Here is a 19,114-nt window from a genome sequence, read left to right as displayed (position 1 = left end):
CAGGACAGTTTGGTAAAGACTTTTCAACATAGAGTGGATAGAAGCCCTGGAAATGGACAGAACTTAGTGTAACTGACAAAAGTAGCCTGAATTTCTGGTATCAGGTAAGAAAGAGGAAGTCTAATGATCATACAGACCATAATAAAGATGTTAGTTTTTTTTCCCCCTAAAGGCAATGGAGAACTGGAGAATTTTAAGAGGAAAAAATGTGACTTTTTAAAAAAATTATTATTTTAAAAGATTACTTTGAAATGGTATGTGAATGGCATAATATCTGGAGAGAAGCCAAAATGGTAATGGGAGGCCAATTAGGATAGTGTGGTAATCTGGACAGAAAGAAGGGAGCCTTGCCCTCAGAAAAAGGTAATGGAGATGGGCCAATGCTTAAGCCATTGTAGAAGAGTGCAGATTCTTTGATATGAGCTGGAAAATTCAATTAACTGAAAGTAAACACCATAATAAATATAATTTATACCTCATGGAATATAATCTCTCAAAAGGTGGGAAAATATGAAGCAAAAATATTACTCTCAGCCTAATTGTTTGCTACCAACCGATAAAAATCAAACTGTGAGATGGATGTGACTGGAGAATATCACATTGTGTCAATTTAATTGGGGATAGCAAATAATTCTAGGCTTAGTTACATATTTTTTTAGACCAGAATTTCCCAAGTTAATCCTCAGAATCCTAAATCCTTAGAGTTTAATACACGTTCTGTGATTAAACCACTTTGCCAATCACTTCTTTTCTAAGTTAAATAGCTTTCATTATTGCAGGATACCTCAGAGACTTAAATATGCTTAACTATCTTGTGATTCCATAAAGCAGCATTGTCCAAAAAAATTAAAAATGTAAAAGAAATATGTAAAATTAATTCAATAATACATTTTATTTAACCCAATACATCAAACACATCATTTCACATATAGTCAATATAAAATTATTAATGAGCTAGTTCCCTGTTTTGCATACTAAGTCCTTGAAATCCTATGTCTTTCACACTTATAGCACTTAAGGGGAATTTGGACTAGCCAGACCTTAAAGCTCAACAGTCATATATTGCTAATCACTACATATTGGACAGTATAGCTTTAAAGAATCCCTCAACTTTTCCTCTTGACATTTTAGTAAATTTACCGAAAGTGTATTTTGAGAATTTGAGAGAAAACAGAAATATAATCTCATGATTGGTGTCTATAAAGAAAAAGCCCAAAAGACCTAGAAAGACTTTAAAAAGAAAATGCTGACACAAACTATGATACATTAACCTTTAAGAAAGAAAGTAAGGGGGTGCCTGGGTGGCTCAGTCGGTTAAGCGTCCGACTTCAGCTCAGGTCACCATCTCGTGGTCCATGAGTTCAAGCCCTGCGTCGGGCTCTGGCCTGATGGCTCAGGGCCTGGAGCCTGCTTCCGATTCTGCGTCTCCCTCTCTCTCTGCCCCTCCCCCATTCATGCTCTGTCTCTCTCTGTCTCAAAAATAAATAAACGTTAAAAATTAAAAAAAAAAAAGAAAGAAATTAAGAAGAGATTCAAAATGGAAGAGAAAGTTACATAGGGAACTCAGTAGATTCTGACTCAAAAGAGCATACATACACAAAGTGAGACCAAAGTGTTATATACCTTGGAAAATCCATAGGAGTTGCACATACTTATCCAAACAGTGCCAAGAAAATCAAAAGCCAGCTACTTTAAAATGAAATAGGAAGATTACCCAAGGGATACAGGCGTGCTGATGCATAGGGGCACTTGTATCCCAATGTTTATAGCAGCACTCTCAACAATAGCCATATTATGGAAAGAGCCTAAATGTCCATCAACTGATGAATGGATAAAGAAATTGTGGTTTATATACACAATGGAGTACTACGTGGCAATGAGAAAGAATGAAATATGGCCCTTTGTAGCAACGTGGATGGAACTGAAGAGTGTTATGCTAGGTGAAATAAGTCATATAGAGAAAGACAGATACCATATGTTTTCACTCTTAGGTGTATCCTGAGAAAAGTAACAGAAGACCATGGGGGGAGGGGAAGGGGAAAAAAAAGTTAGAGAGGGAGGGAGGCAAACCATAAGAGACTCTTAAAAACTGAAAATAAACTGAGGGTTGATGGGGGATGGGAGGGAAGGGAAAGTGGGTGATGGGCATTGAGGAGGGCACCTGTTGGGATGAGCACTGGGTGTTGTATGGAAACCAATTTGACAATAAATTTCATATGAAAAAATTAAAAAATAATAAAAGCTTCATTACCATTATTATTGACTTTTATTTATACTTCACTGTTTATACCAACACTGTTTGCAATAAGCTTTGCAGGTCACATTTAAATCCTTCTGTGACTAGATCTTAGGCTGGGCAGAATGTATACTATGACTGAGGACGTACTCATGTGTAAGACATGCAAAATTATAACTAACTCTTACCGAGTTTATGATACACTCTGCACTGTGATAAGCACCTTCACACACTGTTCTATGTAACAGTCATAATTTATAAGCAAACACTATTATTATTGCCATTTAAAAATGAGAAAACTAAGAAACAAAGAATTTAGGTGATTTTACCAAGGTCTCAAAGATAACAGGTGAATGGCAGAGCCAGGATTTAGACCTAGAAGCAACAGCTTCAAAACTCAAGGTTCAATGATAAGTGCACTGCTCTAACCTATACAAAGTGGCTTACAAATAAGAGCAGATCAAGAAATCCTAAATCAATCTATCAAAATCTTATAGAGGATTCAAGCAATAGGGTGATCCATAGTTTTATTTTTAAGTCTAATACAATTATCTGAAATGGCCCCCAGGTTAAAGGGACTCCAACTAAGTATGCCCTGTGTCAAGGCAACACATATTTACCAAGTGCCTATAGCTTCCTCTTATTTCAGAAATGGGCTAGGTAAAAACTATTAATAAAATAAACATCCTCTAAACTGAGAATAAACTGAGGGTTGATAGGGGGTGGGAGGGAGGGGAAAGTGGGTGATGGGCATTGAGGAGGGTACCTGTTGGGATGAGCACTGGGTGTCATATGGAAACCAATTTGACAATAAATTTCATATAAAAAATAAATAAAATAAACATCCTCTAATAAGTCAGCACAACATTAGGTGCCACAGGAGTCTAAAAAATAATCATATTTCAATACAAGCACTGGTAATAGGCCCTGGAACTGGATTACTGGGTTTAAATCCTTGCTCTGTCACCTAAATAAGACTTCAGGCAAAATCCTTAACCCCTCTGTACCTCACTGGCCTTGTCAATTTGGGGATAATAATACTGCTACTCCACACATTGTTGTGAGAATAAAATAAGTTAATACATGTAACGTGCTTGGAAGAGTGGCCTGAACATAGTAAAAGCTTGGCAAATGTAAGCTGTGATTAGCAGTAATTGTTATTACTGCTATCTTTCTATGTAAACCCTGGTCATCTCTTAGTAAAACCATCGTGTTCTCTTTTTTCATTCCTTAGTTTTAGCACTCTCTTAATGTCAACAGCGTTTTGCACAAAATGGGGCCCCCCAGCATTGTTCCATTATCACCACTCTCTTTATAAAAAGTAGGGTAGCGGAATCTTTTGTGCCTCAGTGATCCCCATCAGGAAACCCAGATTACCACCCTTCTCTATCTCCTTGTATCAACCTACCTCCCAAATCACTGCTATCCTCTCACAGTGACTTCCATTGCCCACCTCTCAAAACCATCTCCTAAACCACACTGTACAACCAGAAAAACAGATTCCTACTATTTCATAAAGTGCTCTCTTCTTTAGTTAAAATGACTGCTGATAGTCTATAGCTTTCATGAAACTTCCCTGATACTGACATGACTTTGGTTACTACTTTTTCCTCAGAGCAAATTCTAAGTAAGCAAGCTCTGTCACACTCACTGCACAATCTCCTTTACCTTTCCATCAGGAAAATATTTTCTCAATCTTTGCTCAGTGGTCTATTTGATCTTTCCATCCAACCACATATGTTGGTGCTTACCATAGACCACTTGTGATTTTACCAACTTCTGGCAATTTCTGGACTTCTGGGAATTTCTAGAAATGAAATTTGATCATCATGACTAAGAAGACCCTACTAGTATATAGTGGGTAGATATCAGGGATGCCGCTAAACACCCTACAATGCATGGGACAGATAAACACCCTACAATGCGCAGGACAGGTTCCTACAAGAGAGAATTGCCCAGCCCAAAATGTCACTATTGCCAAGTTTTAGAAACTCTGCTACAGACTAAAACATCTTGAGTGGGTCCAGTTTTAATGTGTTTGATTATATACTTTGTCTATCATGACACACTGAAAAAAAGACATTGAATACATGATCTAACATATGTGCTTTTTAAGAAATAGTAAAGATGTATAGTATCCATATATAAACAATATTTAAAATGTACAAAGTATAATTCAGTGTCTAAGAGCCACAAGGAATCTCAGAGATCATCTACTACAAATTACACTGACACATAAAGGCCAAAGATATTAGGTAACTTGACCGATATTAGTTAAGTGTCAAATTCAGGAGCAAAGCTGGTGTATGAATTCCAAACTCACTGCTTGTTTTGCATTGTCACATACATATCACACTTAGGAAAATAATAATGTATATAGTCTGTAAGAATAATGATGCTCCAAGGTGCCCACATGGTAAACCCTGTAACCTGTTAGTATGTTATGTTACATGGCAAAAGGGACTTTACATAGAAATAAGATTATGAACCTAGAATCAACCTAGATTATCCAGGTAGGATAAACACACAAGCCCTTATAAGTGAAAGAGAGAATAGTCACATGTGACAGGAAAAAAATAAGAGTTGAAGAATGAGTGAAATTCAACCTTCCTTGTTGGCTTTGAAGATGAGGAAGAGGATCACAAGCCAAGGAATGAAGCATCCTCTAGAGCTGGGATCAATTCTCAGCTGACAGCCAGCAAGGAAATGACTACCTCAGTCCTACAACCACAAGGAATTGAATTCTGCAAACAACCTAAATGAGCAAAGAATTGAGTTTTCCCCCTGGAACATGTAAAAAGGAACACAGACCTCTGAATACCTTGGATTCTAGACTGTAAGATCCGTGTTGGACGTATTACCTACAGAATTACAACATAATTGATTTTTTGTTGTTTAAGCCACTGAACTTAGGCAATGCATCACAACAGCGATTAGAAGCAAATACTATGTGTAACAGCCACATAACAAATGTCCATAGACTGAGTTATCATCATATGTCTGCTTTGGATCATGCTGAATCCACAGCCTTAAAGACTACTTAAGAGTAATCTTCTGAGTTATTGCTGTGATGACGTTCTCTTTTCAAAAATTTAAAGTATTGATAGGTTTCACAGCTTTGTTTGCATTTTAAAATGATGCCTTAAATTATTCAGAATAGGATTTTTTTCTTCGCATATAAAAAAAATCAAAACCTTACAATACTGAATTTCTTATAGTTCCTCAAATACACCATTATTTATATACACCTCTGTGATTTTGCAGAGGCCACTCCCTCTCTCTGTGAGTCCTCTTTTTCTTACACCTCACATGCTCTCAAGTCTGATTAAGAAACTCATTATCCTTTACAGTCATTACCAGGCTCAAAGAACCTTCTCCATCCATGCCATGGAGCTCATCATTCGCTTTTCTGTGCAACCAGAATAAGTTTGAACTTATTTCCATTGCTTCACTTATTAATTTAGCTTATACTATATTTGCTTCTATACTTCCATTCCTTCTACTCTCTGTACATCCTAAGACTATGCTTTTTTATGTGCATAGCCCATAGTAGGACACAAAAGACAATGAACAAGTTTTTAAGAGAATGGATAATCCTCAAATCATCCACCTAATTTCACTAACTGGACCTCTATTTTATGTGACTCTAGTGTAATATTAGCTACATTTCATGAGGACTAGCTATATGCCAGATACAGTTTTATCCAATTTGCATTTTATATATGTCAAAAATCCAAAGAATATCCCAATAAATTGAATTTTTTACCCTTATTTTATAAACTTTAAATTTTCAAACATCAAAAAAATGCATTGAAGTTTTATCTTGAACAGTGTAATATGCAACACAAATGTGAATTTTTTTTTAATATCAAAAAGAATTTGTATACCTGCAACAACTCTGATAAATGTGCCAGATCCTTCAACATTGTCTCTCACTCTATGTACCGTGATGTTATATATTCCACCAGGAGACAGATCTGTAACTGTGTGCTCTGTAATAACTCCCCAAATAAGATATTCTTCTGCAAATGTTCTGTTTGATGTCAAACATCCAAAGAATATCCCAATAAATTGAATTTTTTACCCTTATTTTATAAACTTTAAATTTTCAAACATCAAAAAAATGCATTGAAGTTTTATCTTGAACAGTGTAATATGCAACACAAATGTGAATTTTTTTTAATATCAAAAAGAATTTGTATACCTGCAACAACTCTGATAAATGTGCCAGATCCTTCAACATTGTCTCTCACTCTATGTACCGTGATGTTATATATTCCACCAGGAGACAGATCTGTAACTGTGTGCTCTGTAATAACTCCCCAAATAAGATATTCTTCTGCAAATGTTCTGTTTGATATATAAATCTTGTAATGAGTGAAGTTGGTCTCTGTTGGATTCCACATTAAATGTGCAGAAGTAGTATTCACGGCTTTTAATGTTAAGCCACATATCCTAGATGGTTCTATTGAAAAGGTAAATTGTATGTAAATTAAAATTGCACATATATATGTAAAAAAGCAAATATGAATAATATAATTTAATCATCTATGTGATAATCCTTAAATTTATTCATGTATAACACCCTCCACGTTCAGCTCTGCAAACAGAGAAATAGGACATTATATATATGAGTTTTAACTTAAGTGGCACATTAATATCCTCTTTAGTTCCCAAATGTCTTTCCTTAATCGACCATAAATCACTCCAACAGTCATTCCTATAGAATTGTGGGTACCTCCTGAGGAATTTCTCTCTCCTTCCCTCTCTGCCCCTCCCCTGCTCCTACATGCTTGTAACAAGAAGTATCCTTCTACAATATAATCACAGGTTTGTTAGCAGTTAACTAGATGCAGTTAGCTAGATGTTGAATAAAAATGAAATAGAACACATAAGTTAGCGAGTGAATGAGAGCCAGAAGCAAAGACACTTTCAAATGTGGTTCTTCTGGTTACACCAAAGTTTTTAGCATTCCTATATTACTGCATTTTCAATACATTCTTCGATGGAAGTAATGTTTCTTGCACTACCATTTGGTCTCCACTGAGAGGGGATCCTGCAGACCTCACAAACTTTCATAAGAATTATTGGTAAGATACTATTACTCCATTCCACCCAAAACATTATGAAACTGATTTATAGTAAATTTACAAACATCGGGGAACAGAAGAAAAAAGTTTTCTGCTTATCAAACCACTTCCTCAGTAGAAAATGAATTGTTTATATGATTATGTCATACTACAGTATACATGTGTGTGTATATATATATATGCATATATGTGTGTATATATGTGCATATGTGTGTATATATGTGCATATATATGCACACATATACATACATGTATATTCATATATGTGACAAACAATACATACACACACTTACATATATGTATATATGTTGGCTTCAGATTATTAAAAAAACACCTCTAGGTAGTTCCCAATACATTTAGGCATACAAAGATTTTTTTTTTAGTTCATGTATTTTTTGAGAATTCTCAATAATATTTTTGTAGATATAATTATTATTATCAGGCTTAATGGGTTTTTTAAGTTTATTATTTATTCATTTAGAGAGAGAGATGCACTTGCACTCTCTTACACTCGCACACATGTAAGTGGGGGAGGGGTAGAAAGAGAGGGAGAGAGAATTGCAAGCAGGCTCTGAGCTGTCAGCAAAAAGCCCAACACCAGGCTCGATCCCTGAACTGTGAGATCATGGCCTGAGCTGAAATCAAGAGTCAGATGCTTAACTGACTGAGTCACCTAACTGAGTCACCAAGGCACCCACAGGCTTTGTTTTAAAAGAGCTTTATCATGCCATTTGTAGCAATGTGGATGGAACTGGAAGGTATTATGCTGAGTGAAATGTCAGTCAGAGAAGGACAGATACCATGTTTTCATTCATAGGTGGATCTTGAGAAGCTTAACAGAAGACCATGGAGGAAGGGAAGGGGGAAAAATTGTTACAGAGAGGGAGGGAGGCAAACCATGAGACTCTTAAATACAGAGAACAAACTGAGGGTGAGTGGGGGGCTGGGGTAGAGAAGAAAATTGGTGATGGCCATTGAGGAGGGCACTTGTGGGGATGAGCACTGGATGTTGTATGTAAGCAATGAGCCACAGGAATCTACCCCAAACCCAAGAGCACACCTTACACACTATATGTGAGCCAATTTGACAATAAATTATATTTTTAAAAAGGCTTTAAAAAATAAATAAAAAATAAAATAAAATAGCTTTATTATGTTAAGCTAAAATAAGTTCTCATAAAACAATAAAGAATTTATGATATAATCTTACTTGTAGCCACTTTCTCCATTACAGATACACTGTAATCTCTGCCTTTAACTGTCTTTACCTCGAACATGTAGTCCACACCTGGAGTCAAATTCTTTACTTTGGCTTTGTTGCCATAAACAATTATTTTAAATATCTTTTCCTTTCTAGAAGTCATACGATAGGATATCTGGACAAAGAGAGAAAAATTTAATTGCTTAAAAAGAATTGTCTAGAAAGAATTTACTTAGCACCAACTCTGTACCAGTCTAATTCACATACATTCATTAATACAGCAAGGAAGGGTTGTGATTCTCCCTGTCTTCACTAAGGAGTAATTTGGGACTAGCTGATGATGAATAACTTAGGGAAGTTGACTCACATAGTAGTATGCATAATGGATAGACTCGGAAGTTTCTCTACTAAAATGCCAATAGTCTCAAACTATTTTTAAATTTCATTTCATTTAAATGAAATTTAAAATATTTCATTTTAAATTTAATTATTTTCAATATTTTTCAATAATTTTAAATTTTTCAATTGAAAATTTTTCAATTTTTTCAATAATTTTCAATTATTTTTAATTTTCAATTTAAATATATATATACACACACATCCATATGTACACATATGTATATAAATTAAATATTTAAAATACATATTTTTGACATGTGTGTATATATATGCATATATTCTGCTTATATGTGGATATGTGTATAATAGATGTACTGCATAATGAATTGGACTTTTCGTATTGGTCACCTGAAAACAAACAAAAAAAAATCATGTAAAATTACATATACACTCCCCCAACTCCATGTAAGCAGAAGACTGGAAGAGGAGAAAGCAGGAATCATTGGAGTCCCAAGTTTCTGGCCTAGTGGAGAATACCATGGCTTTTCCCTGACTGCCCAAGGTATGGTAATAGGGTGCTTCTGCCCACATTCCACACTGCAGATAAATGAGAGACCAACATGTATCACTACCATAAATTGAGGGTGCCTACTAGAAAGAACAATACCCCTTGGACGGACATGTACTTAGCAGACTTCCTGCTCATGTACCTGATTAGAGAAAAAGGAAGTTAGAAAGAAAGAACATCGCCAAAAAAAAAAAAAAAAAAAAAAAAGAAAAGAAAAAAGAAAAAGAAAGAGCTGTGGAGTAATCTGTATATTCACTCTTTGTCAGGGCAATCCATGAGTCAAGTACAAACCATGAGGAGTAGTCAGTCTTAAATCATCTTACCAGGACCCCATCCAAGAAGGCTGAGCTTTGTGCAGAGACCCTGACAGCAAAAAGCAATGGGATATAATGGCATAGAAAAAGGCAAGCCAGAACTGGGTCCATCACACCAAGGAAATGGACAATGAGGACAACCCCCAGAGCCTTCCAGAGAACTCACACATGTGCCTCAGGAGAGAGCCAGTTAAACAGATTGGGGGACTGTTAAACAAACTGGAAGCCATTCAATGTTAGTTAGGAGAGTAAAAAAAAAAAAAAAAAAAAAAAAAATCAGCAAGAGAGAGAACAAAAACAGACGCTTGGAAGGCAGAACTCACTCCAATTCTTTTGTTAGATGAATGCATGATAAATGTCATGCTCCTTGCCAGCCCATCTTTCATCATAACTTAAGCCTATCAATTATTCATAAAAGCTCTGAGAATTATCATTGCCTTTAGAAATTTTCAGTGGAATAACCTGATGGTTCTAACACCTTGGAGGGTTCTTTATTCATTAAAAACTATTTACAACAATCTTTACTCTTCTTCAGTCTATATTTCATGTTTGTAAAACAGAAAGAAGGATATATCTAAATGAAAATAATGACATTAATTTTATAAATTATTTAAACTTTATTATGTTTTAGAAAATAATTGTCATGTGGTAGGAATCAGAGAAATAAATTTCCTAGGTAGATATGTTTATCACTGCCTTGTGGGAAGAGTGTTTTGTTATGGAAGAAGATAATCATGAGGTCTAGAAGCATTTCATTGTTTATTGATTTATAAGGTGTCACTGAAAATTACTTTGCTTGTCTGGCATATGGAAAGGCAGGAAGAGTGAGGAGAATGCTGAGGACTTCTGATATGAAAAAGGATGGTAAGAGAAAGTATCTTGTAATAGAATATAATCATAATGGAGTGCTAGATTTGAGTACACAAAGAGTTATAGTAAGACATTAAAGAAGGGTTAGAAGGAAATCGTCTGTAGTGATCTAATGTAAAATCTTAAAGTCCAATTTGAAGGACAGAGGTTTGTTTGTTTCCGAAAGTATGTGGACTACATGTCCAAAAGAAACCAATTGAAGAAAATGCAATTTTTGCTTTATTTATACTTTTAAAGCATAGTTTGAAGACCTGGGATGATTAATTTTAAATGATTAGGAAAATGATCCCAATTATGCAAGTACCCTGTGCAAAGCAAACAGGATACTGTTGCTTAATTCATTAAAATTTAACAAATAATCTCATTGGTTAAAAAAGACTAGGATAACCATTAGTGATACAATACGGTTGGTAAAAATAATCTGAATCCTAAATATTAACATGATTTCTTAGAATAAGTTTCACTCATTAGTAGACATACAATTTACAGTCTCCGGGGCAAGAAAGTGGTCATGCAAAAATAGGAAAAGGTAATTGTAGGGCTATATATTTCATCTGGCAACAAATAATTTTATGGCCTCAGTTAACCCCAAATAAAGATCATTCCTTTTGGCATTTGTCTTGAGAAATGAGAAATAGGACAGACAGACAAGAGTTAAAAAATGTGAATGTCTTACAATTAACATAAATGCTTAGAATTTTCATTAGAGAATACCTACACAGAATACAGAACTGAATCGAATCATTCCAGAAACGATAGAATTTTTAATGAATGATTTATTAGGAGGCCCCTATTATTGAATGACATTTAGAAATAACAAATAGAATGCTAACTCCTGACTTTGTGACCTTGCTAGTGTAGCATAACTTCTCTTCTTTTCCATAAGTCTGAATCCTACTAAAAGTGCATCTCAAGTTCCACCCTTTTCTGATACTATACTCAGTATTGATATCGTCCCTCCATAATTACCCCAAACATATATGGAAAAACACTGTAATGTAAGGTTTTATTTATTTATCAAATATTTACTAAGCTTCAAATTCAGGGCAAGCATTAGTATAGGTACTAGATACATAGTGATAAAGAAGACAGAAAAGGCATCTGATTGTAGGGAAATTACTTTCTTTCTTTTTTTAATGTTTATTTATTTTTGAGAGAGAGAAACACACACACACAGAGCGGGAGCATGGGAGGAGCAGAAAGAGGGAGACACGGAATCTGAAGCAGGCTCCAGGCTCTGAGCTGTCAGCACAGAGCCCATGCGGGGTTCGAACCCATGAACCATGAGATCATGACCTGAGCCAAAGTCGGACACTTAACCAACTGAGCCACCCAGGTGCTCCAGGGAAATTACTTTCTATTGGTAGCATCTAACAACAAGAAACTCAGTTAATAAATGAATGAGATAACTCAGATACATTGAATTGGGATTGTATCAAAAGAGCAGTTTTATTTAGATTACATAATCAGAGAAGGAGATGAGAAGACAATATTTGAACTGACAATTCCATAACAGGAAAAAGTCAACCAAAACTGAAGGCAAGATCCCAAAATAAATGTCAAGAGCAAAAACCTTATGAAAATGCTTTTGGCATGCTAATGGAACAGAAAGAGAGCTGAATATGGTTGTAACATAGTAACTAAGCAGACAGGATAGTTAGATGAAGGTCCAATCAGATGAGGTCTTGGAGATCATGGCAAGGAGTTTAGATTTTATTCAAAGGGCAGTGGAAATCTACTGGAAGATGTTAAACTAATGAGAGACACAATGTTTTTAACAGCTCTCTTTTTCTCTCTCTGGCTGTTATGTGGTAAGTGGATTGGAAGGAAATGAAGAATGGAAACAGCCCAGTTAGGAGGTGAGAAGCTACCATCTTTCACCTAGGCTGCTGGTCTTGGTAAGAAATGGTAGCGTCTAAGACAAGAGAGGTACAGTGAGATGGAGAGAAATGGACACATTGAGAACCTATTTTAGAGGTATAAGTAGCAGAACTAGCAGATGGATTGAGGGAAGAGGGAATGGGAAGAATCAAAGGTAACTGGGCAAGTGATTTCAGGACAGTGTCCTTTCCAGAGATGGGAGAGACTGAAAGGAGCAGGGGTGGGATCACAAAGGGAAGGTAGAACCTTGTAAGCCATGGTAGGAGTCTTTAAACACAAAAATAATATATATTTTACTTCTAAGAAAGAACATTCTGATTGTCGTGTGGCAAGAAAGGTGTTAAAAAGAGATTCACATTAAAATTAAGCTTCCTTGATTGTGAAATGTGAACTAAGACAATTTAAAAAAAGAAAAGAAAAAATAGTAATTCAATTATTCACTCATCAAAATATTTATTGACCCCTACTATATGTCAGATACTGTTCTCAGTAATGGTACCAAATGGTGACCAAAACAGACAAAAGACCTGCTCCTGTAATTTGTATGTTGGAGCATTTTCCAAACATATCTCATTAAATTCCTTCAACAGTTCTATAGAATAATAATAATCTTCATTGATAGATGAGGAATTAAGACCAAAGAGTATAAAAACTAGCCAAGATCTAACAGTAGAGGTGAAGTTGGGATTTAAAGCAAGAAATTCCGGGGCCTTGATTCTTCCACTAACCATAATGCCTACCATCCCTTGTAAAATCACAGAAAAACTAACCATAGGCGTATAAACCAAAGTTGCATCAGCCCAGTATTAAGCCCATGCTTATATGGGCAATTAATCCGTGACAAAGAAGGCAAGAACATACAATGGAGAAAAGACAGTCTCTGTAATAAATGGTGCTGGGAGAACTTGCAAACTATGCAAAAAAATGAAAAAAAAAAAAGAAAAAAGAAAAAGAACTGGGCCACTTTCTTATACCATACACAAAAATAAAATCAACATGGATTAAAAATCTAAATATGTAAACCGAAACCATAAAATTCCTAGAAGAAAACAGGTAGTAATTTCTTTGACATCAGCCGGAGAAACATTTTTCTAGATATATCTCCTCGGGCAAGGAAAACAAAAGCAAAAATAAACTACTGGGACTATACCAAAATATCTCAAAGCATTGTTGATTTCTCCTTTGATTTCTTCATTTACCCATTGATTGTTCAGAAGCATGTTGTTTAATCGCTACATATTTGTGACTTTTCCAGTTTTCCTCTTACAATTGACTTATAGTTTCATACCATTGTGGTCAGAAAAGATGCTTGATGTGATTTCAGTCTTCTTTAATGTATTGAGATTTATTTTGTGGCCAACATGTGATCTATTCTGGAGAATGATCCATGTTTACTTGAGATGAATGTGTATTCTACTGTTTTTGTTTTCGCTTTTGTTTTTTTTTTAACGTTTATTCATTTTTTGAGAGAGAGAAAGAGAGAGAGAGAGAGAGACAAAGTGTGAGTGGGGGAGGGGCAGAGAGAGAGGGAGACAGAATCCAAAGCAAGCTCCAGGCTCTGAACTGACAGCACAGAGCCTGACATGGGGGCTCAAACTCACGGACCTTTAGATCATGACCTGAGCTGAAGTCTGACACTTAACCAGCTGAGCCATCCAGGCGCCCCTATTCTACTGTTTCTGAATGGAATACTGCATATACATCTATTAAGTCCATTGGGTCCAATGTGTCATTTAAGGCTGATGTTTCTTTACTGATTTTCTGTCTGGATAATTTACCCATTGATGTAAGTGGGATATTAAAGTTTCCTACTATTATTATATTGATGTCTATTTCTCCCTTTAGGTCCATTAATATTTGCTTTATATATTTAAATGCTTCTATGTTGGGTCCATAAACACATACAAATGTTATATCCTTTTGTTGGATTGATCCTTTACCACTATGTAATAATCTTCTTTAACTTTTATTATAGCCTTTGTTTAAAGTCTATTTTGTCTGACATAAATATAACCATCTCAGCTTTCTTTTGGTTTGCATTTTCATGGAACATCTTTTTCTTTCCTTCCACTTTCAGTCTGTGTGTCCTTACAAATGAAGTGAATCTCTTGTAGGCAGCATATAGATGAGTCTTCTTTTTTATCCATTCAGTCATTTCTTGTTTTTTGTTTGAAGAATTTAGGCCATTCACAATAATTATTTTTATTTATTTATTTATTTAATTTATTTATTTTTGTATTTATGTATTTATTTATGTACTCTCTATACCCATACGTGGGGCTCCAACACATGACCCGAAGATCAAGAGTCACATGCTCTTCTCACTTAGGCAGCCAGGCACACCTCACAGTAATTATTGATAGGTATTTATTGTTTGGCATTTTGATAAGCATTTTTCTGGATGGTTTTTAGTTCCTCTCTGTTTCTTTCTTCTTCACTTGCTTTCTTCCCTTGCAGTTTGTTGACTTTCTTTAGTGTTATACTTAGATTCCTTTCTCATTATCTTTTTTTTAACTTTTTTTAAATGTTTATTTATTTTTGAGGGAGAGGGAGAGAGAGAGAGAGAGAGAGGAAGCATGTGCACACAAGTGGGGGAGGGGCAGAGAGAGAGGGAGACACAGAATCCTAAGTAGGCTCCAAGCTCAGAGCTGACAGCACAGAGGCCAATGAGTGGCTTGAACTCACAAACCATAAGATCATAACCTGAGCTGAAGTCAGACACTTAACTGACTGAGCCATCCATGCAGGCACCCCATATTCCTTTCTCATTATTTTTTGTGTATCTACTATAGGTTTTTACTTCATGGTTACCGTGAGGCTCACAGAAAGCAATCTATATATCATCTATTTTAAGTTGATAGCAACTTAAGTTCAAATGGATTATAAAACTCTATAGTTTTACTCTTCTCTCCCACATTTTATGTTTTTGTTGTCACATTTCACATCATTTTTGGTGTTGTTTATCCCTTAACAAATTATTGTAGTTATAGTTATTTTTACTACTTTGGTTTAGCCTTCATACTAGTTTTATAAGTGATTAATCCACTGTTTTTATTATATATTTACCTTTACCAATGAGATTTATACTTTCATATATTTTCTTGTTCCTAATAAAAGCCCTTTAAGATCAAAGTCCCTTTAACATTTCTTGTAAGTCCGTTTTAGTAATGATGAACTCCTTTAGCTTTTGCTTGTCTGTAAAACTCTATCTTTAATTCTGAATAATAATTTTGCTGGGTAGATTTTTCTTGGTTGGAAGTTTTTTTATTTCAACACCGAATAGATTGTGTATTTCCCTTCTGGCCTCCATTCTTCTTCCAAAAGCAGGAATTTTCTGCTTAAAAATCTGTTCAAAGTCTTAAAGGGTTTCCTCTGTACATAACAAGATGATGCTCTTCTCTAGCTGCTTTTAAAATTCTCTAACTTTCGATATTTTAATTGTAATGTGTCATGGTGTGGATTTCTTTGGGTTTAACTTACTTGAAACTTTCTGGACTTCCTGCATCTGGATGTCTGTTTCCCTCTATAGGTTAAGGAAGTTTTCAGCATTGTTTCTTTAAATACATTTTCTGCCCCTTTCTTTCTCTATTCTTCTCGGATCCCTGTAATGTGAATATTATTCCACCTGATGTTTTCTTTTAAGTTCCTTTATCTTCCTTTTTCAAAATTATTTTTTCTTTTGCTGCTCTGTTTGAGTGAGTTCCACTGTCCTGTCTTCTAGATCATTGATCTTTTCTTCTGCTTCATCTAGTCCACTGTTGAATCCCTCTAGTGTTTTGTTTTGTTTTTTAGCTCAGCTACTATATTCTTCAGCTCTGTGAGTTGGTTTGCTACTCTCTTATATTTTCTGTCTCCTTATTGAAGTTCTCACTGTGTTCATTCTTCTTCCAAATTTGGTGACCATTTTGTTGACTATTATTTTTAACTTTTATCAGGTAAATTACTTATCTCCATTTCATTATGGTCTTTTTCTGAGGTTTTATCTTGTTCTTTCATTTAAAACAGATTTCTTTGTTCTCTCATCTTGCTGGTCTTTATGTGTTTGTGTCCATGTTATTAGGTAAAACATTTACCTCTTCCAGTCTTGAAGGAGAGGCCTCATGTAGGAGATAAACCTTATTGTCCAACTATGCCCTAGCTCTTGGCTATCTTTCAAACCTTTGTGATTGTCCAAGAAGCCTGATTACTCTTAATAGATGCCAGTTGAAGAGGATATGCCAAGACCTGCTAGTGTTCCAGAGGGAGAGATCTCACTCATCACCCAGTTTCAGACTGATAGGAAGGCAGACCCCCAAGGAGCATCTTTTAATGTATGCAAATATATACAGTCCTGTGGGATCACAATCATAAGTCATGCTGACCTCCAGACCAGGTGATCTGGGAAATATCCCCTGACTCACAGTTGTAAAAATCAGGGCTCCAGATGAGTGTAAAAGCCCATTTCTGTGAGGTACCAGCAAGCTCAGTGAGCCAAGGGAAAGGACAAAGATGGTGGTCCCCAGCATATGTTCTCTGAGAGCACATCCGTAGCCTTTATATGTGTGGCAAACCTGAGGTGCGCCCATCAGGATGAAGGTCCAGGACAAGTAAATAGGCCTTTTTCATAGCAAGACTGGAAGTGTGTTTTACTCTGCTATCTGTGAAGTGTCCTGGGGGTTGGGAGTGGGGGCTTCTAAAACTGTCTTTCTAATTGTTACCATCCCATGAAAACCAGGAACTCAACCCTCCCAGCCCTTGCCACCAGAACCAGATCCCCAAGGAACATTCCCTGTGTAGAATTCCCTATGGCTTTAGCAAAGCAGAAGGCAAATGTAGGGCTGGGGATGCCTACTGGTTTTACCAGGGCAGTGGGAGAATATAGGGACTACAAGTGCCCGCCAGTGCTAGCAAGGTAGAGAAAAGCACAAAAATGGCTCCTGCCAGGACCTCTGTCATTAGACAGAGTCCCAACAGGCCACTTCCACTCCACTAGAAACTTTAAGATAAGCAAATGAATCTCCTTCACATATAGGCTAGATGCTTTTCAAACTGCTGCTTTGAAAAGGAGAGTGAATCTGTGTGCAATCCCTTAAAGTAGTATCTCAATACTTTACAATCTCATTGGTTTTCAAAGCCACATGTTTTGGGGGCTCATCTCTCTGCTGCAGATCTTAGGGGCTGGGGTGCCTGATGTGGGGTATGAAACCTTTGCTTCTCAGGGAGAAGTTCCAGATTTGTGATATCCCTCCCTACTGTGGGTTGCTATGTGAGGGATGGGGTTTTTGGCAAGACTGAATCTCAGCCTCTCCTACCCATCTCAATATGGCCCCCCTCTCTTTTGAGAGAGATTGAGACAGAGCATGAGTGGGGTAAGGGCAGAGAGAGAGGAAGACACACAGAATCCGAAGCAGGCCCCAGGCTCTGAACTGTCAGCACAGAGCCCGACACAGGGCTCGAATCCACGAACCATGAGATCATGACCCGATCTGAAGTCGGATACTTTACCGAGTGAGCCACCCAGATGCCCCTTTTATTGTCTGTTTGAAAGGAGCTGTTCATCTAGTATTCAGGTCTTTTTCAGACGGAATTATTCCATATGTGGCTGTGGGTTCAATGTGTCTGTAGGAGGAAGTAAGTTCAGAATCTTTTTATGCTGCCATCCTAGACTGCCCCTTACTTGTTTCTTTTTACTTTTTTAATGTTTCTATTAGACAATTTAAAATTGCACACAAGGCTCTCATTTATGGCTTCCATTATATTTCTATTGGACAAAGCTGGTCTACAACATCACTCAGAGTTCATAAAAGACAGTTGAAAGGTGTAAGAAAGGAAATGGCAAACTTCCATTGATGTTCTATATCAACTATTTGATTTTTTCTAAGTTCACATTGAATTCTTTTAGGTCTTAAATGTGTGAGCCAATGTTTACTTTCATGCTTGGAATAGATTATACCTTCAGTTCCATTACAGTTATGAGATTCTTTTAAAGCATATAAATCTTTTTGCACTCCCAGTGCTCATGAAAAGAAAGCCAGCAATCTAACAGTTTCAGAGGATTACTCACTAGAACAAATATTTGGTGTTCAAATGAATTTCACAGTTCATCCATACTAATAAATGTTCTTTATATTTTGAATGCTCCAAATGCTGGGCAAAACAAAGCAAGGATTTCTGTTTTGTAAAGGAACTCCTATTACAAAATTTATTACCAGAATATTTTGCATAAGTATATCACTATGAGCTTAATTCTTCTGAAAAAAGATAGAATTGATTGAAGTTGATGTCTACTAATATCATGAGAAATAGAAGATACTAGTTTTCTTATGTTCTCCATGACATAGACCTTGCAATGACCTTGCATGCCATGCAGACTCCATCATTAGTAGAGAACTATTAGATAGCTTGGTTTTCTGAGAACCCGTTAAGAGACAACTGGAATTTATATTGCAGCAACAGAATTGACAATACCTGGTGACTGAGACTTAAGATTTCATTTAAGATAGCTCACTTTAAAATTTGCCTTGGTTTGGGCACCTGGGTTAAGTGTCTAACTCTGGATCTCAGATCAAGTCTTGATCTGTGGGTTGTGAGCTCAAGCCCCATGTTGGGCTCCCTGCTGGGTGTGGAGCCAACTTA

At 36.1% G+C, this 19,114-nt stretch overlaps 2 protein-coding genes across 2 annotated transcripts in view; both read right to left on the bottom strand.

The window, feature by feature from the left end:
* Positions 1-6,268, bottom strand: part of PTPRQ (protein tyrosine phosphatase receptor type Q) — a gene marked incomplete at its 5' end in the record, with an annotated part of 212,348 nt that extends 206,080 nt beyond the window's left edge. Inside the window, one exon of the mRNA XM_053199634.1 lies at positions 6,124-6,268. Coding sequence (XP_053055609.1) covers positions 6,124-6,268 — 145 coding nt within the window. The remainder of the gene's footprint in view (positions 1-6,123) is intronic.
* Positions 6,269-6,372: 104 nt separating this feature from the next.
* LOC113602807 (tenascin-R-like) overlaps positions 6,373-19,114 on the bottom strand; it is a 47,615-nt gene continuing 34,873 nt past the window's right edge. The window contains exons 17-18 of the mRNA XM_053199633.1: positions 8,537-8,702; positions 6,373-6,701 (exon numbers count right to left, since the gene is read on the bottom strand). Coding sequence (XP_053055608.1) covers positions 6,373-6,701; positions 8,537-8,702 — 495 coding nt within the window. The remainder of the gene's footprint in view (positions 6,702-8,536; positions 8,703-19,114) is intronic.

This window comes from Acinonyx jubatus, chromosome B4 (genome assembly GCF_027475565.1).
Source record: "Acinonyx jubatus isolate Ajub_Pintada_27869175 chromosome B4, VMU_Ajub_asm_v1.0, whole genome shotgun sequence".
Taxonomy (NCBI): domain Eukaryota; kingdom Metazoa; phylum Chordata; class Mammalia; order Carnivora; family Felidae; genus Acinonyx; species Acinonyx jubatus.
The sequence above is the reverse complement of the archived record's forward strand: the minus strand, read 5'-3'. Positions and strand labels throughout refer to the sequence as shown.